The sequence below is a fragment of the Myxine glutinosa genome, chromosome 6 (genome assembly GCF_964187855.1).
Source record: "Myxine glutinosa chromosome 6, kmMyxGlut1.1, whole genome shotgun sequence".
NCBI classification, from domain to species: domain Eukaryota; kingdom Metazoa; phylum Chordata; class Myxini; order Myxiniformes; family Myxinidae; genus Myxine; species Myxine glutinosa.
The window spans coordinates 2,753,545-2,776,075 of NC_136266.1; the positions used below are offsets into that span (position 1 = coordinate 2,753,545).

The 22,531-nt window shown below is 45.4% G+C and overlaps 1 protein-coding gene across 1 annotated transcript in view; it reads right to left on the bottom strand.

Moving 5' to 3' along the window:
- The window catches only part of CFAP251 (cilia and flagella associated protein 251), a 173,872-nt gene that overhangs the window by 55,404 nt on the left and 95,937 nt on the right, over positions 1–22,531 (bottom strand). The window contains exons 14-15 of the mRNA XM_068119135.2: positions 4,249–4,428; positions 3,861–4,045 (exon numbers count right to left, since the gene is read on the bottom strand). Of these exons, the coding sequence (XP_067975236.2) occupies positions 3,861–4,045; positions 4,249–4,428 (365 nt within the window). The remainder of the gene's footprint in view (positions 1–3,860; positions 4,046–4,248; positions 4,429–22,531) is intronic.

Sequence of the window (22,531 nt, forward strand, 5' to 3'; positions counted from 1 at the left end):
TAATATTCCAAATGGTTTAACTTTGAGACCAAATGCACCACAAAACAAACAAGTAACTCCAAGATGTACAAACAATTAGTTTGTTAAAGGCATACAAGGACAAAAAGTTAATGACAGAATCCATACGTGTATATTGTTGCGTCCCCGGGTTTCGGGGGTTGGTCTCGGTTCCCCCCCGAACTTACCGGGCCTGAGGTTACCGCACACAAATAACTTAGTGCCGTGGCAGGTTGCTAATCAACCGCAGATGTCAACCAGTTAATTTCGTGCTTGACTGTCTGCCGTATGACACTGTTTAACTCAAGGTCATGTGACGGTTCGGCCGGGATACACGTCCTCGGCTACGCACCAAACTTAGCTTAGATATTTTAATGAGGGTGGCCAAGCAACCACTTGGTGAAAGGCAGTCTTAATGAGACAATTAGCCAGGGAATGATAATCTCCCTATTTACACTGAGTGCGGACAGCGCTGGATCAATATATAAATACATATAAATATATATAAATAAATATAAATATAAATATATATAGGGTGAGTCAAAAGTAGCACCCGATTTCTATTTATTAACAATTATTTATTATTAACAATATTAACAATATTTATTATTAACAATTATTATTAACAACAACAACAACATTATTAACAACAATTATACCCGACAATTATTAACAACATGACATCCCAGAATCTGACAGCCGAAAAAACAGAAATCGGGCGCTACTTTTCCTTCCTTCCCTCCTTTGTGCTTTGTGTGAATCCTTCTCCCTCCTTTGTGCTTTGTGTGAATCCTTCTCCCTCCTTTGTGCTTTGTGTGAATCCTTCTCCCTCCTTTGTGCTTTGAATATTTCCCTATTGATTCTTCTTTTTTTGCAATTGTTTTTATGTTTTGCTATGCATTATGTTTTGCACTCTGTCAAAGCGTCTTTGGGCTTCCTGAAAAGCGCTATATAAAATAAATGCATTATTATTATTATTATTATTATTACTTTTGACTCACCCCTGGTGTTGGGCTAGCGGCTAGGGTGCCAGCTTAGGATCCTAGGATCCTGGGTTCGAATCCCGGTCGATCGCTGAATTAACACCAGGGGGGTTGGACTCAGCCTGTCATCCTTCCGAGGTCGGCTAATTGAGTACCAGTTCACTGGTAATTCCCTGTTTGTCGTTAAAGGCGGCAAAAAGGGTTGGCGGCAGGAAGGGCATCCGGCCGTAAAACATTGCTTCAAAAAGGGAAACGAAAAAAAAAAAAGGGGACCGCCTGATTTCTGTTTATATATAGAATGCAGCAGAATTTTTTTTTGTGGGCTTCCCCATATCTGTGCCTCGACACAATCCTGTCTCGAAGCTCTGCAGGTTCCTTCGACCTCATGGCTTGGTTTTTGCTCTGATATGCATTGTCAGCTGTGAGACCTTATATAGACAGGTGTGTACCTTTCCAAATCATGTCCAATCAATTGAATTTACCACAAGTGGACTCCAATCAAGGTGTAGAAACATCTCAAAGATGATCAAGAGAAATGGGAGGCACCTGAGCTAAATTTCGAGTGTCATAGCAAAGGGTATGAATACTTATGTCAATGTGATATTTCAGTTTTTTACTTTTAATAAATTTGCAAAACTTTCTAAAATCCTGTTTTCTCGTTGTCATTTTGGGGTATTGAGTGTAGATTGATGAGGGAAAAAATGAATTTAAACGATTTCAGCATAAGGCTGCAACATAACAAAATGTGAAAAAGGTGAAGGGGTCTGAATACTTTCTAAATGCACTGTATATATATATATATATATATATATATATATATATATATATATATATATATATATATATATATATATATATATATATATATATATATATATATATATATATATATATATATATATATATATATATATGTCTCCTGCTCCTGCCCTGCCTTGACCATGATGCTCCCCCACTCCCCTCTGCTGTCCTCAACCAACTCTCTCTCCAACCACCTCCACATTACTGATATCCCTCTTCACACAATCCTCCCATCTCAACTGTGGCCTACCTCTTTTCCTTCTTCCTTGCTCACTCAACCTATCCGCTCTCTTTGCCATTCTTTCCTCCCCCATCCACACCAAGTTTCCAGCCCATCACAGCCGGCATTTCTCCAATCTCCACGTCAAGCTCATCTGCACAATCTACAATCACAATCTATAATTTGGACAATCCTCGGGAATATTACTACAAATAAACTACAATTCAGTGACGATCCTGAAAAGAGCCCTCAGAACAAAATCATGAGAACAACAAAAATTCAACAGCTTTGTGCATGAACCGTGATCCCTGACCAAAGCAGAGGTTTTGGGTCCATCGGTGACAAAGCGGTGACAGATACACAGTATATCGTGAAGGTATCCCACAGAATGTAAATGCAAACCTGTTAAGTATGTAAATGCTCAGACCCTTTGATTTTTTGATTTGATTTGATTTGATTTGATTTTTGATTTGATTTGCTTCATCTCGATTTTCTCGGTTCTCCACGCATGGCTGGCGGACTTCCTCTCTAGTCGTAGTCAAAGTGTGGCCCTGAATGGGTTTCTCTCATCTCCTCTTCCTGTTCAGGCTGGAGTGCCCCAAGGCAGTGTTCTGGGCCCTGTGCTTTTTCTGGTCTTCATCAATGATCTCTCTGACTCTCTGGAAAATCCTCTCTATCTCTTTGCTAATGACTCCACTCTCTGCCGCTCCATTCCTCATCCCTCAGATCGGCAGTCTGCAGCCTCCTCACTCTCTGCAGACCTGGACAAAATCACAGACTGGGCAAACAATTGGAACACGTCTTTCAACCCTGACAAATATCACACTCTTACGATGTCTCTCCGAAAAGACCGACTGGACAACCCTCCCATCTACTTTCTGAATAATCCTCTCCAAGAAGTTCTGTCACTCAAGCTTTTGGGTCTCACTATCTGCCATGATCTTTCCTGGGAAAACCACATTTCAAATCTGGCCTCCAAAGCCAGTCGCCGACTGGGCATCCTCCGTCGTGCGAAGTCCTTCCTTGGCACACCTGAGCTCCTCACCACATACAAGGCTTTCATCCGCAGCTCAATGGAATACTGCTCTCCCCTCTGGGCTGGTGCTCCTGCCTCACACCTAGCTCGTCTTCATGCTGTTGAAACCAACGCGTTCAGAATCATTGGAATCTCCCGTGATGAAGCGAACTCTGAGGGCCTTTCACTTATTCACCGCAGGCAGGTTGGTGGTCTTTCTGTCTTCTACCGACTCCTTTCCGGCCTTGCTCCCCCAGCTCTTTTTGGGCTCTGTCCCCCAAATATTCCTACCGGTCGCACAAGATCTGCCTGCAACCCTCTTCTGGTGAAACTGACAAAATCAAGACTCTCTGCTCACCTTCACTCCTTCATTCCTCCTTTCTCCCACCTCTGGAACAAACTCCCCCACTCCCTTCAATCCCACTCCTCCCTCCAGGTCTTTAAAACAGCTGTTCACCACCATCTCTTACCTTCCCCCATCCAAAACCTTGATCTTCTCTACCCCCGCTAATTTCACCCCAAATCCTCTTTTTTGAAATACCAACTTATTTCCTGGAAGTCCTTGGTGTCCTTGTGTTTATACTTCTCCCACCCCCTTCCCACGCCGCCTCCCCCCAAGCCCTCTCCCTCCCACACATTCCTGATGTCCCTCACAAATGTTGTATTTATGTGCTTCCCCTTCTCTCCCCATCTTGTCTACCGCTCCCCTTTTTATATACTTTGGTTCTTTGTCTGTTTGATTTGTTTGTGTGATAAATGTCAGCTCTTTCACGAGCCTCGATTCTGTATCCAAAAAAATATATAAAAAAATGCTAATCGTGTGAACACAGTGATTGGCTCTTACCGGCACATTTTGTTGGTGGGGTTGTAGAGTCGGAACTTGTGCTCGTTGTTGGCAGTAAGAAAAAAGGTCTCAGGCCCAAGGTCAGGATACCAGCAGGCAGCGTGTGGTTCTGCACTTTGCTCAATATTGTACAAACCAGCCAAGCACAAATCGCCATGACTGCTCCCGGCCAGGTCGTACTCCACCTGTGAGACAGGTCATGTGACGTATCTCCCATTCATTAATGCACAGGATGTTTGTTACTTTGTTTCTTATGATGATGTTGGATGGAAAAGTAATTAATAATGTACAACTTCTCTGATTCAGCAACATGAAATGACAAGACCTCTTTGGAGACGACAAGACTAAAATGAGGATGCAGCTCCTCTTAACTAAAAGCTCGACTCACTAGCATGCGGTCAAGGCCTAAGGAGAAGAGGTGCGGCTGTCCAAACTCCGGGTCAGTCCAGAACAGGAGGTCTTGGATGGGCTTATGGTGACTTTTGTACCGTCCCAGCAACTCCCAGTTTGAGGCCTCAATTTTCCCGACGTTTCCACAGAAAAACACCGTCACCACAAAACCCTCTTCCTAGAAGGTCAGGGAAACAATATGGCTGGAAAGTTATTGCAAACATTGAGATAGTACACCAAAAACTGAAATGAACCCTACACGTGCATATTGTCCCATATTACAAGGCCTCCTGGTATGTGCACAAATGCAGGGCATGTATTTAACCCTGCATTAGTGCACTGGGGTGTTTGCAGAGCATACGTTTTTTTCTAAACCATTTCATCCGCAGACGGCACCACTGACACCATTGAGGTTGCCAGTGGCTTCCGGAAAATACCTATAAAGTGTGCATCTCGATTTTCTCAGTTCTACCGCAGGTGGCTGGAGAGCAGCAATCATCCAAAGAGGCTTGTGCTACAGAAGACCCAGCGCACTAATCTGTCGGTATTTTTTCCTGTTTAAACTTCTTATCTTCTTTGTTACTTATAAGATGTTATCAGAGTTTTCAGAGGATATGCATGCAATATATTAATCAAACATTTGTGCTCCGCAGATTGAAGATGGCTGATGCTTACGAGAAGGATCATAAGAGGCTCAGGCAGATGCTTGATTTGACGAGTGTTTGTCTGATAGTGAAGTAGAGGGCGATAGTGAGGGTGAATCTGATCATCTTGGAGTCGATGAGCATATCTCAGACTCAGACCCCGGTGTAAATCTGGAAAGTGAGGATTCTGATGAAGAACCACCACCCCCAACAGACCCCACAGAAGCGGGCCAGACATGATGGATGGCTCGGCAAGGACAAGGCAGCTTGGTGGGAGAAAGAATATCCCATTTTGAGAGTGTGGACCCGTGCACATGTGTTCGCCAGACCAAATGGGCTGAAAGGTCCAGCCCGAAATGCACAAACGCCTCTGCAATTTTGGTCTCTACCAGGCCAGAAATATTAGATATATTCCTGACAAACACAAACATGCACGTCGGTGATTAAAGAATGAAATATGCGAGGCAGGCCAGGGCAAAAGACACAGACATCGTTGTAATGAAAGCTTTTGTGGGGCTGGTTTTATTGGCAGGTATTTTTCACAGCAACAGAATGAATCTCGAGGAGCTTTGGAAGACATGTGGGACAGGTGTGGGATTTTTCTTTGACAAAGTCATTGCAGCATTTCAGGTTTTACCTTGTTTGCCTTGGATTTTATGACGAAACAACTCTCCCTGAATGCAGATTAGTTGATAAACTGGTCCCTATTAGAGATCTTTAGAGAGAAAATGTATTCTTTAGCTTAATAAAGGAAAACCACTTTGAATTCTGGATATTTTCCATTGACCCTTTCTTCACACTATCAAATCATTAAAATAGGCTAAACAAGAAAAACAAGTAGTGTTACACTCAAAGTACACCCCCCATGCCAAATAAATAAATAACATATTATCCAGCTCGCGATGTGCCGGGGTGTCTTCGGCGCCCAGCAATGCCTCGGTGTGGCACATGGAGCCGTAATTGGGAGGGAGCAGTGTACAATAATTGATTGATTAATTGCGTAATTAAAATAAATAAATAACTAGAACAGCACTCAGTAGAGAGCATACCTCCGCCTGGTTGGCCATATCACTCAATAGTGAAGAATCACTTAAAAAAATCTACTAGCCGGATCCGGATCCCGATCTTCACCAAAATAGAATATATACACAAAGAATTAAGTTAAGCACCCCTACACAAAGAATTAAGTTAAGCACCCCCTAATATATATTGTTGCGAATATGGAATTTGGCCTCCATATCCGCTTGTAAATATTCCCCTATTTCCCCAATACTCCCCAACTATCCCCAATCCCCCATTCCCTAGTCCCATTGTCTGTAAACAACAATCAGTAGAGCCGACCTTCCCCTTTTTCCCCCATTAAATGTCGTGCCCAGGTCCACCGCATCACACGTAGACAACTTTCGGACATCTTGCTAGTTATTCTTAGTCTATGTCAGTTAAGGACTCCTTTCCATTAATTCTGACTCTTCGTTGCACCAGAATGTGATTATATGGCACCAGTAGTGAGTTTAGGACCTTTCCCATACCTCCTTCCATCTTCTTCCCCAAACAACAACTACAACTACAACTACAACTACAACAACAATTACAACAACAACGACGCTGCGCGGGGGGAGTGTGCGTCATCACACCGGCTCGGTTAGCCGCCATTGACAATGCGCGCCGGACCATGCGCTCCACGGGGTTACCACGAAGGGGCTCCTTGTCAGTCCCCCGTCAAGGGCGGAGCCTGGTAAACCCCCCCGCACGCACCCAATGAGAAGCAACGTGCCGATTCCACGAGGCGGAGCTAACGAGCCGAGGGCGTGTCACTCCCCGCCGGATATACGAAGCGACTCCCCGGATGTGACGTCAGATGCGCCCCCAGCCTGAGCAGACAAGTCACCATCTCCGAGCGCTGTGACCTTCCCGCATCTCTGGACCGGACCGAGTCGATTCTGCCTCGAGCCCAGGTGCACCTGGAGCCATCGATTCTGCCTTTCCTTGCCATCAATCCCCGTGTGAGTCAGCCTTTTGTCCCGTCTATCTGTCGTCTGTTGGGAATAATATAAGAGTGTGTCTAAGTGCTTGTCTTTCTATGCTGTACCTCTTGTAGTTGTAATCTAACCTTCCGCCTTAATATAACCTCCTCCGGAGGTCTTGAGAACTGAACCCTGGGTGTCGTGTCATTTGAAACCCAGCCGTGTGTCCTTTTCCTTTATTGCCTTTATTGACCTAGCGTAGCGCGATTAGTCAACGTTCGAGTATAATCGGGTAACTTGTGCAGACGTGGTCATACCAAAACCGCTCAGTAAATAACATCTAAGCCACGTCTGTAACAATATTCTTTGTGTATATGTATACATTGGCATATATTCTAAGGTATGTGAGATCAAATAATGATTGGTATGACATTAGCAATTATCCATTGATGAAATGCAGATGAGTGCACTCATCTGTGACGCCCATCGCTCGTGCAGCACGTGTTATCATCCACGTGGTCGTGATTTTCTGAAAATGCACTATCATCACGGGTTATTGCAAGTCACGCCTGAGCTCGTGTGGGGGTTACATGGTCATTTTCTCGTAATGGTGGCTCGTAGACGGTTGTCGGACGGAGAAAGATGGCGGATAATAGGCATGATCGAGTCCGGAATGTCCAGAAAAGCTGTAGCTCGAACGTTTGGTTACCACCATTCGGTGATCAGTCGGTTGGTGCAGAAACACCAGGAAACGGATGCGGTGAAGGACCGCCCAAGGTCTGGAAGACCTCGCGTGACAACAGTCCGCCAAGATAGAGCGCTTTTGAGACTGGTGCGACGATATCCCTTCGCCTCGAGCCATTTCCTGAAGGACAACTGGCTGCCCAACAGAAGGCTATGTCACCGTACCGTGAGGAACCGCCTGAAATCGGCCGGTTTAAGGTCAAGACGAGTGATCAAGCATCCAAGGCTACTCGAACGACATCAGAGGGAGCGTTTGGCATGGTGCCTAGCGCGACGTGGATGGAACATCCGGTCTTGGAGGCGAGTTCATTGGTCGGATGAAAGCCGGTTCTTGCTGTAACGTGACAGATGGGCGTGTTCGGGTGTGGCGCCACAAAAACACCGCGTATGCACCTAAAAACATTCAACCAACGGTACCCTTTGGTGGTGGCTCGATTATGGTCTGGGGATGCTTCTCCCATGACTGTAAATTGGACCTGATAACTGTGCGAGGTAACCTCAACGGAGAGCGATATGCCGAGGAAATCCTGAATACCACCGTAATCCCGCACTTCGATGACCACACCCTCGCCAGCAGACCCATCTTCATGGATGACAACGCCAGGCCTCACCGTGCGAGACGCGTCCGAGCCTTGCTGGAGCAAGGTGCTGTGACAACCATCCCCTGGCCTGCGTACAGTCCTGACCTGAACCCCCTCGAGCACGTTTGGGACATGTTGGGACGACAAATTGCGAAGATGGTCCCTCCAATAGCCAATCTGGATGAATTGGAACGTGCATTACATCGGGAATGGAACAACCTGCCACAGCAACGCATACGACGGCTTACAGGGTCTATGAGACGTAGGGTTGAGTCAGTGATCCGATCACGTGGGTCCTACACACGTTATTGACGCAAAGATCGCTAGAGGTCTTCTCAGAACAATGACTGTACGTTAGAAAACATAAACGTCATCCACACTGTCCGTGATGGACCTATAGCTCCATACTTAAATTGAGGTGAAAATATGCCTAAAATTCCCAAAAAATTTCACCTTAAATTATTCAGAATAAAATATTGAAAACGGCATGATTGTTATGTTTTTATGTGACCATAATATCACTTCTCCAGAAAATATAGCAATATCATGGGTATATTACACTGTTTTGACGACAACAAACTTGTAATGTGCGAGGTTGTAAAAAAACGGGGGGGTGCTTAACTTAATTCTTTGTGTATATTTGTCCTTCTCACACACACAACCAAGTGTTGTCCAAATCAGTCCATAACTCCGAGATATCCTGCTATGTATAGTTTTTGCTCCTATCTCTCAATGGTGAAGAATCACTTCAAAAATTAAATAATTCTCATATCCGAATGCATATTCAGATCTTCACCAAAATCGAATCGATTCGTCTTTGTCAGACACCCAACCTGTCCACCAAGTTTCGTCCAAAACCATCCATAACTTTTTGAGATATCCTGCTATGTATCGTTTTTGGCCCAATCTCCCATGGTGAAGAATCACTTTAAAAATTCTAGTAGCCGGATCCGAATCCGGATCTATATACCAAAATCTAGTCATCTCGTCCTTGTGCCATTCGCTACATCTCTGCCCAATTTCGTCTGAATCCGTCAACAACTTTTTGAGATATATTGTTCACAAACAAATGGAGAAACAAACGGACAGACAGACAGACAGGGGTGAAAACATAACCTCCATCCACCTTGGTGGCGGAGGTAATAATCGTAAAACAATTAATTTATTAATCAATTGGCTACTGGAATACCTAAACCAACACTGTTTCATCTGAATCTGTAACTTTTTCAAAAACAATTAATTAATTAATTAATCGAAAAATTATATAATTAATCGATTAATTGATTAATCAATAAATCAAAAATACCATTTACAGCCAAATAACTTTGTCATTGTCATGTCTAAATATCAGCTACCTCGCTCAAAAGGTGCCTGAGATATTGCCCAGATGAGAATGAAAATAAATAAATACTTAATAATTAAAATAAATAAACAATAATATTAAAATAATTTAATTATGAACCAATTGGCTAATAGCATACCTAAACCACCACTGTTTCACCCAAATCTTTAACTTTTTAAAATTAATTGTGTAATTAATTGAATAATTAAATAATTAATCAAAAATACCATTTACAGCCAAATAATGTTGTCATTGTCATGTCCAAATATCAGATTCCTCGCTCAAACGAGTCATGCAGCGCCTGGAGATGGAAGAGGAAAGGAGCGGTGTACAACAAACTAATGGAGTGAAAAGTGAGTACTCCCTTTCGGTGCGCATCATCGTCAGGCGTCCGGCGATGACGTCATATAGCGCCTGGTGATGGAATAGGGAGGGAGAGGTGTACAACATCCTATGACTATGTATTTCTTCACTAGATTGTTGAATTAAATGTACACATAGATAAATTAACAATTAAATAAATGTAAAAATTATCATTTGGGCTCCAGTCCCAGTGCACCAATGGTGTTGAAAATCTGGTAAAACAAAAAGAACACACAATATCTCAATCGATGAAAGTACAACAATACAGGAACAAGAAAACAAAGCATCCTACAAATACCTATGTGTAGAAGAAGGCCCCAGGTAGAAACACAAAAAAATGCATAAAATAATCATCAAAGAGTACCTATGCAGAATAAGACTAATTCTGAAATCATCCCTCTCTCCAATGAACAAAATCAAAGCTATAAACCAACTTGCGGTACCAGTATTCCTGTATAGCTGTGCGATTATAAACAGGCCACAATCGGAGATCGACAACTGACACACGAAAACAAGGAAACTTCGAACTATTCATAAACTATTCCACAAAAACCAACACATTCCGAGGTTTTACTTGTCGAGACGAGGAGGAGGAGGTGGTCTGATGGAGCTGAACCAGGTGCACAGAACAGCATGTGTAGGACTAGCGGAGTATGTGAAAAGTTCAACAGACTATCGAATGAGATTTGTACACGAGCAAGAAAACAACAAATCAGAAAAGGTATCCTTAATCCATTTAGCTACAAACTTCCATAAACAGGTGAAAGTACAGGATACTACACAGGAAAACGAACCAGAAACAAATACAGCCCCAATGATTGCAAAGAAGAAAAAGGAAAACCACAAAAAGAAATATGAGCAGATATACTCTGACAAATGGGGGAATGACAAAAGAGCAGGAAGATTCCAAAAAGAGCTTGACAGGATCGACTCGACAGGAGGCTCATTGGAATGGCGAAAAAGAGGTCAAATAAATTGGGATGGATAACGAGTCATCATAAATGCCCAAGACCAGGTATACTACAATAATGGCTTGAAGAAAATGGTGGGATTGAGCTAATCGGACAAATGCAGGTTTTGTGGGGTAGAAACAGAAAGTACCAATCACCTCCTTTTGGGATGTAAAAACTCATGTCAGAATAGTTGTACACAGAAAAACACGACAGCGTCTGTAGAGTAATCCACTGGAACATCTGTAAACAATTCAACATTCCGGTCCCAGAGCAATCATGGAAACACAAACCAAACTGGATCCTTGAAAAATGAACACATAGTGCTCACACATGACAAGATGGTCCCATCAAGTGTGGACATAGCAGGTGGAGTGTTGCATCCGGACATAGTGCTCAAACACAAAAAGGAAAAGACAGCATTGTTGATTGAGGTTTTGGTTCCCAATGACTTTGGACTAAATGGTTCAGAAACCAAGAAAATGCTCAAATACCAGGAGCTTAAAAATGAGGTCAAAAGGTCTTGGAAATTGAAGAAAGCTGAAATTGTACCAGTGATAGTGGGAACAACATGAATGATCAAGAAAACTCTTACCAACCCAAAAACTCTTACCAACCTTAAAAAAAAACCCCCAAAAAAATATTTCCTTCCCAGGTCTTATTCGTTTATTTGTTGTTCTTTTTGTTCGTTCGTTCTTCGTTCGCGATCACGCGGTTAGAAATGTATAATCTCTCCCCTGAACAACTATTTTCTCTCATATATGTATTATAACACCCTTTTCTTCTTTTCCTACAAAAGGATGCTTTCGTCTTGCTCACCAAATCTATTCATTCCAAAAAATATATATAATACCATCTCTTACAGTTCCTCCTTTCTACATTCCCTAAACTATCCAGAACTCCATCCCTCCTCCAGTGTCCTCAAACGTATTTTTGACTCGAAGGTCTCAAACTCATTTTGCAAAAAATGTTCGTTTCCCATGAATCGTACACTTTTCAAAATCCAATCTCACCCCTCCCCTCCAAATCCTCCCCATCACCCATCCCTTTCAAATCTCCCCCCTTGCCCCTTCCCTCCCCTCCCTCCTAAACTCCTCCCACACCCCTCCCCTCCGAGACTCTCCCTCGCTCCTCCCCTCCTAGACTCCCCTCTCACCCCTCCTCCTCAAAGCATCCTCCCTGCTTCTTCCTCCTTCCAACTTTCACCTTCATCTCCCCAAACCTTCTGCCTTGCTCTTCCCCCTCCTCAAATAACACCTCACTGTGCCTCACCCAATCTCCATCAAACCTTTTGTCCGCCCCATTCTTCCCTTTCTCCAAGCTATTCTGAAATCTCTGACACACCTTCAACAGCTCTCCCTACCTCTTCCTCCTCTTCCACATCTTACCCTACCCCTCCCCCCCCCTGTTCTGGACCCGATGCTCCCCCTGCCTCTTCATTAACGGTATGGACCTCAAACATCCGGGGCCTTCGCTCAAACTTGACTGACCTCTCCATACAGGTTGCTTCTGACAAACCAGATGTGATCTGCTTAACAGAAACTTTCCTCCTTCATGATGTCTCTGATGCCTTGGTATCTCTCCCAGGTTACTCCCTCCTCCGGTATGATAGACCTGAGCCTCGTCCTGGAGGTGGGGTTGCTATCTTTATAAAAAACTCTCTTCCTCACTCGCCCTCCACTGCCCTCTCTCCACCTCACCCCCAGGAATACCTTTGGCTACGGCTTCCCCTTCGCTCCCACCTTTTGTTCATATGTGTGTTGTACCGTCCACCAATCAGCGATGACTCCATCTACATCTCACTGTCTGATAATATGGACCAACTTCTATCTACCCATCCCAACTCTCTCTTCCTCATATGTGGTGATTTCAATTGTCGCCATGCCAGTTGGCTGGGTGTGGGTACCTCTCTCACCAGCCATGGCTCTTCAGCAAAGGACTTCTGCGACTCACTGGGACTGACACAATCTGTCAATTTCCCGACCCGGATCTCAGTCAACGGAGCATCTTCTCTTCTGGATTTGGTTATGACAAACTTCCCTGAAAATGTCTGCTGCTCTTCTTCTGCTCCAATCGGCTCATCTGATCATGTGCTTGTCAAAGTGGACATCTCTCTGACCATTCTCAGAGAGCCTCCTCAGCGTCGACGAGTCTGGCATTTCACTCAGGCCAACTGGCACGGTCTTCAAGCAGCCATCAATCATCTGGACTGGTCTCCCATCTCTACCGCCTCTGACATCAACTCATCCTGGGAATTCTTTCAAAGTAAATTGCTCTCTCTCATGCACAGATTTATACCATCTCGTCTTCAGTTGTCATACCCTTCCTCCCGTCCATGGTACACAGAATCTTGTGGTGAGGCTGTTGCCATGAAACAACTTGCTTTCGTCTCCTGGAAAGCAAATCCAACGGAAGGAAATCTCATTTCCTTTCACAAAGCCCGAAACAAGCGTGTGTCCACCCTCAGGAGAGCCAGGAAACAATATCTCACCATTCTCAAGACCGAACTCTCTTATCCGTCTCCCTCTTCCAAATCCTGGTGGCGTCTGGTCAAATCTGTTTCTGGTGTTTGTTCCCCCTCCATCCCCTCCCTCACCTTAAACGGCTTAACGGCTGACTCCGCACGTGAAAAAGCTGAATGCCTCAACTCTGTGTTTGCCTCTAAATCTTGTGTCCCAAACCCATCCCTCTCTGTACCCACCGTACCCAGTCATATCCAGCTGCTCCTGGACTCTGTGTCCTTTCCTCCTGACAAGGTGGAAAAGTTTCTGTCAACCCTCGACTCTGATTCTGCAACTGGTCCTGACGGCATCAGCCCACGGGTCCTAAAATCATGTTCTTCTGCTCTTTCACTCCCTCTTTCTGTTCTCTTCACCCTCTCTTTTGCTCAAGGTCATCTGCCATCTGCTTGGAAATCAGCCAACATCACCGCTTTGCACAAAAAAGGTGCAAAAACAGATCCCAGCAACTACAGACCAATCAGCCTTCTCCCAATTATCAGCAAAGTCATGGAATCCATCATTGCTTCAGATATTAAATCTTTCCTCTTCTCCAAAGGCTTGATCTCTGATCATCAATTTGGTTTCAGACCTGGTCACTCTACTCTGGACATGCTGCTTCTGCTTTCTCAACAATGGATGGAGGTCCTCAACGCCAAACAGGAAATTAGAGCTGTCTCCCTTGACATTTCACGTGCCTTCGATACGGTCTGGCACCCTGCTCTGCTCTCCAAACTCTCCTCCTTTGGTATCCATGGAAATCTCCACGCATGGCTGGCGGACTTCCTCTCTGGTCGTAGTCAACGTGTGGCCCTGAATGGGTTTCTCTCATCTCCTCTTCCTGTTCAGGCTGGAGTTCCCCAAGGTAGTGTTCTGGGCCCTGTGCTTTTTCTGGTCTTCATCAATGATCTCTCTGACTCTCTTGAAAATCCTCTCTATCTCTTTGCTGATGACTCTACTCTCTGTCGCTCCATTCCTCATCCCTCAGATCGGCAGTCTGCAGCCTCCTCACTCTCTGCAGACCTGGACAAAATCACAGACTGGTCAAACAAGTGGAACATGTCTTTCAATCCTGACAAATCTCACACTCTTACAATGTCTCTCCGAAAGGACCGACTGGACAACCCTCCCATTTACTTTCTCAACAATCCTCTCCAAGAAGTTCTGTCGCTCAAGCTTTTGGGTCTCACTATCTGCCATGATCTTTCTTGGGAAAACCACATTTCCAAGCTGGCCTCCAAAACCAGTCGCCGACTGGGCATCCTCCGTCGTGCGAAGTCCTTCCTTGGCACACCTGAGCTCCTCACCACATACAAGGCTTTCATCCACAGCTCAATGGAATACTGTTCCCCCCTCTGGGCTGGTGCTCCTGCCTCACACCTTGCTCGGCTTCATGCTGTTGAGGCCAAAGCTTTCAGAATCATTGGAATCTCCTGCGATGTAGTCAACGCCGAGGGCCTTTCACTCACTCACCGCAGGCAGGTTGGTGGTCTTTCTGTCTTTTACCGACTCCTCTACGGCCTTGCTCCCCCAGCTCTCTCTGTGCTCTGTCCCCCCAATATTCCTTCAGGTTGCACAAGATCTGCCTGCAACCCTCTTATGGTTAAACTGCCAAAGTCTAGGCTCTCTGCTCACCTTCACTCTTTCATTCCCCTTTTCTCCCGCCTCTGGAACAAACTCCCCCACTCCCTTCAATCCCACTCCTCCCTCCAGGTCTTTAAAACAGCTGTTCACCACCATCTCTTATCGTCCCCCATCGAAAACCTTGATCTTTTCTACCCCCGGTAATTCACCCCAGAGTCCTTGCAGTGTTCATATGTTTTAATCCTCTCCCACCTCCCCCCAAGTCCTCCCGATGTCCCTGCTCTCAAATGTTGTGTTTGTGTCCTTCCCCCTCTTCCCCCTCTCTTTTGTGTCCTTCCCCCTCTCTCCCCATCTTGTCTGCCGCTCCCCTTGTTTTTTGTGTTTTGTGTGTCGGTTTGTCTTTTTTGTGTGATTAATGTTAGCTCTTTCACGAGCCTCGATCTTGTATACAAAAAAAAAAAACCAAAAAAAAAAAAAACCAAGCACTTAAAAATAATCCCTGGGAATATTATTATACACGAACTGCAACTGGAAGCTGTCCGAGGCTGGGTGACGATCCTCAAAAGAGTCCACAGAACAAAACTTTGAGAATAAGAAAATTTCACAAACTGATCCATGAATATATAAAGCTTACTGAAACGGAGGTGGATTCTTTGAGACCTGGGAGGACTCAGTTGCACCTTCTGAAACCCGCATATGGAGATCACAACCAAGGACACACACCATGTACACAATTCCAAATATAATCAATCACCAGTTATTATTCTTAGCTGTACACTCACAGCCGATCCCGGTGTGTACCCCGGTTTAGAATAGGTACACCGTATTGCCCTCTCTGTGTGTCGAAAGAGGTGACTAAAAGGATTGGCGTCAGGAAGGGCATCCGGCCATAAAAACATTGCCTCAAAAAGTGAACCATGACAATTACAACGACATATGGGCAGGGTACAGCCCGAAGTACCCCGTGGGGGACCCCACTCCCTCTCGTCAAAACTCAAGTTGGGGAACCCGAGCGAAGCAAATGTGGAAATCACTCCATTTATGATGACGAAAGGTCTGATGACCGACGTGGAGATAGGTTTCTGAGGTTTGGGACATGGAATGTAGGGACAATGACAGGGAGATCAGGAGAAGTGGTGGAAGTATTGATCAGAAGAAGAGTGGACATATGTTGTGTGCAGGAGACGAGATGGAAGAGAAGTGGTGTGAGAATGGTGAAGGGTAGGCAGGGACAGAAATACAAGTTTGTGTGGCTAGGGTGCCCGGAGGGCGTGAATGGTGTTGGTGTCATGTTTTCTGAGGAGTTTGTAGACAGTGTGGTGAGTGTGACTTAAGTGAGTGATAGGTTGATGATGGTGAAAATGATGATTGGAAAAACTCTTGGTGAACGTCATCTCGGGATACGCTCCGCAGGTTGGTAGGAACGACGAAGAGAAGGACAAGTTCTGGTGTGCTATAGAGAAGCTGATGGAAAACGTGAAAGATGAGGAAGTTGTTGTGGTAGGAGGAGACCGAAATGGACATGTGGGAAGGAGTATGGACGGTTTTGAGGGAGTTCATGGAGGATACGGATATGGTGTGAGAAATGGAGAAGGTGAAAGGATTTTGGAGTTTGCTGATGGAGCTGATTTGTTGATTTGTAATACTCATTTCCAGAAAGGGGATTATAAGCTTGTTACATACACGTCAGGTGGGTCGACGACAACCGTTGACTACCTAATGGTGCGTAGGCGAGATAGGGGGCACCTCCGGGACACAAAGGTGATCCCGGGGGAGGAGGCTGTTTCACAGCACCACTTGGTTGTCTGCGACATAAGGGTGAAAGGTGCGAGGAGAGCTCGGCGGGTGAAGTACCAACCGAGAATGAAGGTGTGGAGGTTGAAAGAGGTGACAGTGAGGGAGGCATTAAAAGAGAGGCTGAGTATGGTAGAGGATGATGTGGTTGAGCTTGAAAGTGGTTGGATGTCAATGAAAGATGTTGGGAGCCGTTGGTGAGGTATGTGGATGGACAAAAGGACCACCGAGGCACTCAGAAACATGGTGGTGGGATGATGAAGTTGGAAAGAAGATTGACGAGAAGAGGAAGAAGTTCAAGGAGTGGCAGAAGGCGAAGGGTACGGGAGCAGAAACAGCAGAGCATGAAAGTTCTAAGGCAGCCAAGAAAGCTGCAAAGAAAGAGGTAGCAAAGGCGCAGGAGGCATGTAGGAAAATGTTCAGAGAACGCTTGGATTTGGAAGAGGGCTAGAGAGCGGTATTCAGGATTGCAAAGCAGATAGCGAAAAAGAGGTGTGATGTGATGGGGGTGAGTTGCTTGAAGGATGAAGTGGGACAAATCGTTGTGGACCCAGATGGAATTAAAGGAAGATGGAAGAGATATATGGAAATACTGTTGAATGCAGAGAATGAATGGGATGGCAACATCTATATTATAATAGCCGTAGATGATTCTGTCTGTTGGACGTCTGTCCGGGGTGTGGCTTACTCGGTTTGCAGAGTAGCTCCACCCATTCTGGGAGAGGCTTCAAATAAACAAATATCCACCATTTTATTAACTCGCATAGCTTTGAGGCCTGTTTTGTAGGCCCGTGGTGTCTTGCTCTCTCTCCCAGTTTTATTTCAAATCAAATTCGATATATCATTTCATTTTTCACAGTCGCTAACATAGTTTTAGACTCGGTTGAAAAAAAACGGGAAGAAAATCCGATGAAAGTTGCCGTTTATGGAACGAAATGAATTCTCAAAGGCCTGTAACTTCAAGGCCATCGAGTCTCTCTCACGCCTTTATCTCCAATCTAACTCACCATCTGATTTCATTTTTATCGATGGTTTTAGACTCGGTGTCAGCAATAATTGAGAACATTCCACACACGCGGGAAAATGCAGATATATTTTTAAAAGTCGCGTCATGATGTATCATACACCGCCCAACATGACACCGACGGCAACGTGTCGACATGTATTAAAAATTCGCTTTTGCTTTTCCGTTGATATATTACTTTTTCGTTTGATGACAGTCATCACAAAAACGTCAACAATGATGCCGACATATATTTCTTCGTTTTTATTTCATTCAACATTATTAGCAGGAAGTAAAATATGTTTCAGGAAATTACCGAGAGATATTTCTTCTTTTTTTTTATTAGTTATGTGCGCATACACTTTAAATAGGTTTATTTGAAATCTTTAATTTTCCACAATATAATTTACTTGCCATTTATCATTTGATGATTACGAGACACTTCCTCTTGAGGATCGTGACAATTCATGCGCTGCGTGGAAACTTCTATTTCCAAAATGAATGAGACGATCGATGAAGAATGCAGACTTGAACAGGATGTAGCAAGAAAACGAATGAGACGGGCGAACGAGTCCATCGACGAACGTCAATGCAAACTTGAACATGATGGAGCAAGAAAAAGAACGAGACGGGAGAAAAACGAGAGAAACTAGACGGGGAAAAGCCGATTGGAGAGGCGAGTGAGGAGCGATTGCAGAGGAGAGTGAGGAGCGATTGGAGGGGAGTGTGAGGCGCGATTGGAGAGGAGTGTGAGGCGCGATTGGAGAGGAGTGTGAGGCACGATTGGAGAGGAGTGTGAGGCGCGATTTGAGAGGAGTGTGAGGCGGGATTGGAGAGGAGTGTGAGGCGCAATTGGAGAGGAGTGTGAGGCGCGATTGGAGAGGAGTGTGAGGCGCGATTGGAGAGGAGTGTGAGGCGCGATTGGAGAGGAGTGTGAGGCACGATTGGAGAGGCGAGTGAGGAGCGATTGGAGAGGCGAGTGAGGAGCAATTGGAGAGGAGAGTGAGGAGCGATTGGAGAGGAGAGTGAGGAGCGATTGGAGGGGAGTGTGAGGCACGATTGGAGAGGAGTGTGAGGGACGATTGGAGAGGAGTGTGAGGCGCGATTGGAGAGGAGTGTGAGGCGCGATTGGAGAGGAGTGTGAGGTGCGATTGGAGAGGGGTGTGAGGTGCGATTGGAGAGGAGTGTGAGGCGCGATTGGAGAGGAGTGTGAGGCGCGATTGGAGAGGCGAGTGAGGAGCGATTGGAGAGGAGAGTGAGGCGCGATTGGAGGGGAGTGTGAGGTGCGATTGGAGAGGAGTGTGAGGCGCGATTGGAGAGGAGTGAGGCGCGATTGGAGAGGAGTGTGAGGTGCAATTGGAGGGGAGTGTGAGGCGCGATTGGAGAGGAGTGTGAGGTGCGATTGGAGAGGAGTGTGAGGCGCGATTGGAGAGGAGTGTGAGGCGCGATTGGAGAGGAGTGTGAGGCGCGATTGGAGAGGAGTGTGAGGTGCGATTGGAGAGGAGTGTGAGGCGCGATTGGAGAGGAGTGTGAGGAGCGATTGGAGAGGAGTGTGAGGCACAATTGGAGAGGAGTGTGAGGCGCGATTGGAGAGGCGTGTGAGGGAGAGGAGAGGAGTGTGAGGGATTGGAGAGGTGAGGGATTGGAGAGGAGAGGAATGTGAGGGATTGGAGAGGAGAGGAGTGCTAGGTGGAGAGAGGAGAGTGTCAGGTGGAGAGAGGAGAGTGTCAGGTGGAGAGGAGTGTGAGGGATTGGAGAGGAGAGGAGTGCTAGGTGGAGAGAGAGGAGAGTGTCAGGTGGAGAGAGGGGAGTGTCAGGTGGAGAGGAATGTGAGGGATTGGAGAGGAGACGAGTGCTAGGTGGAGAGAGGAGAGTGTCAGGTGGAGAGAGGAGAGTGTCAGGTGGAGAGAGGAGAGTGTCAGGTGGAGAGGAGTGAGGGGGTCACATATTATGTGAAATAAATAAATTGTGTTCATTACACCATTTCTGGATCTGATGACTTGCCAGTAACCATTTTGTAAAAATGAATGTGCAGCATCTAACTCAATATGTCGAAATGTCACACACATCCATGCCCGTGGGATTCCCACGGGTGACCCCGCTAGTCTTACTATAATTCACCAAATGTCTGTCCGTCTGTTTGAAGGTACCGTAAAAACGGCTCAACCGATCGAAACGATATTTTGTGTGGGTAATCCTGGGATCTCCAGGAGTAAAATAGGCTATTTAGTTTTCCCAATTTCAGCTTTGGTCTCCAGTATTCTCAGTTTTGGACTCCCGCATAACATTCACATTCCCATAACGTCCATTGTGACGATGTTCTCATTGTGACGATGTATGTGTTCACGGTAATGTTTTACGTGATGGTGTGAACGTAATTTCATAATGTTTTTCGTTTCGTAATCCTTTAATGAACGTTTAATGTTGCATGAACGTTTAATGTTTAATGAACGTTCAATGCCCTTCGATGTCCGGGGCGGCACGCGCGCTACACTGGACAGGCCAGCGTGTACCTTGCCCTTCTCCGTCAGGCTCGGGTAAACCGCTGAGCCCCATCCGTGATGGGGACTGGGGCTTGAGACAGTGTCCTTCATTAAAAGTATAATAAACGCTGTCTCCATCGATCTTGCCAAGGCTGTAACAGCTATCGGCTCAAAATCCTTTTAACTGTTGATTTGGTACAGTTACATGTATTGGGAATTTGGTACACGTATCGGGAGTACATACGACATAGCGATTGTGAACACTATTATCGATCACGATTCACGATCATGATCATCACGATCATAGTGTATCGATCATGATTTGAAACGTGATGGCATAATATTTACCGATATGAACAGTGATGTAGCTTTTATTGAAATTCTAACGATACTGTTTAGATTTTGATGATTTGCGTGTGATATGATTCAACGGATGTTTACATGAATCGTTTAAAATAAAATAAACCTTCAATTTCTGATATTTTGCCTTTTCATTTGGGCTTCGCAATTGGAGCCCCGCCCATAGGGCGGGTACCGTTGCTAGAAGAGAGTAACCCAGTTTTAGGACCGGCAGAGAGGATAACCGAGAAGGAAGTTGAGGAAGCGATAAAAGCAATGAAGAGTAGAAAAGCGGGAGGGCCGAAGGGAGTTGTGGGAGATATGTTGAAGGCAGCGGGAAATTGGGGTGTGAAGAGAATGACAGAGATCTGCAATCTGGTGGTGAAAGAAGGCCGCATTCCAGTGGTTTGGGAACTGAGTACCCTCGTCCCTCTATACAAGGGGAAAGGTGACCCTCTGGACTGTGGCTCATATCGAGCGATAAAGTTATTGGAGCATGAAATGAAGGTATTGGAAAGGGTGTTGGAGAGGAGGATAAGGAAGAAAGTGAAGATCGACGAAATGCAGTTTGGATTTATGCCAGGAAGAGGACGACAGATGCGCTTTTTATTGTGAGGCAGTTGCAGGAGAATTACATGGAGAAGAGGAACAAGTTGTTTCTTGGGTTTGTTGATCTGGAGAAAGCATTCAATAGGGTTCCATGTGAAGTAGTGACATGGGCATTGAGGAAGTTAGGATTGGAAGAATGGTTGATCAGAGTCATGATGGCAATGTACGAGAGAGCACGCACAGCTGCAAGGATGAAGGACGGGAACAGCGGTGAGTTTGAGGTGAAGGTGGGAGTGCATCAGGGGTCGGTACTAAGTCCACCACTATTTGTAGCTGTGATGGATGTGCTGGCCCGGAACGTAAAGGAGGGTTTACCGTGGGAGTTGTTGGATGCAGATGATCTGGTGTTGATTGCGGAAAGTATGGATGGACTGAAGGAGAAGATGAACAAGTGGAAGGAATGTATGGAGACAAAAGGTCTGAAGGTGAATATCAGAAAAACGAAGGTGATGGCAAGTGGTAAAGCATGTGGTGAGGTGGAAATAACTGGGAAGTGGCCGTGTGCTGTGTGCAGGAAGGGTGTCGGAGCGAATTCCATTCAATGTACAATGTGCACTGAGTGGGTTCATCAAAAATGTAGTGGTTTGAGAGGGTCATTAACCAGTGTGGCAGCTACATTAAAGTGTAAGGTGTGCACAGAGGGAGCTGCAGATGGAGGAAATGTTGAGTTGGATCTTGGAGACGGCGTGAAGCCGGAAGGTGTGAAAACATTTTGCTACCTCAGAGACATGCTGAATGGAGAAGGTGGATCAGACTCGGCAACGGTTGCTGGAGTGAGATGCGCATGGAAGAAGTTTCGGGAACTGAGTGGCGTGCTGACGAGGAGGGGAGTGTCGTTGAGGCTGAAGGGAAAGGAGTATGCTGCATGTGTGAGAAGTGTTATGATTTATGGGAGCGAGACATGGGTAATGAACGTAGAGCAGCAACGAAGGCTGGAAAGGGTGGAAATGCGAATGGTTTGGTGGATGTATGGAGTATCGTTGAGAGAGAGGAAGACAAATGATGAATTGCGAAAGATGATGGGAATAGAGGCTGTGATTGATGCTGTGAAGAGGAACAAGTTTTTTTTTTTTTTTTTTTTTTTTTTTTTTTTGTATACAGAGTCGAGGCTCGTGAAAGAGCTAACATTTATCAACCAAACAAATCAAACAAACAAGCAAACAAAGTATATAAAAAGGGGAGTGGTCGACAAGATGGGGAGAGAAGGGGAGGAAGCACACAAACACAACATTTGACAGCAGGGACATCGGGAGATGTGTGGGAGGGAGAGGGCCTGGGGGGAGGCAGGATAGGTATAAAACGCAAGGACACCAAGGACTTCCAGGAAAGAAGTCAAAAGTCACCTCAAAAAAGTGGATTTGGGGTGAAATTAGCGGGGGTAGA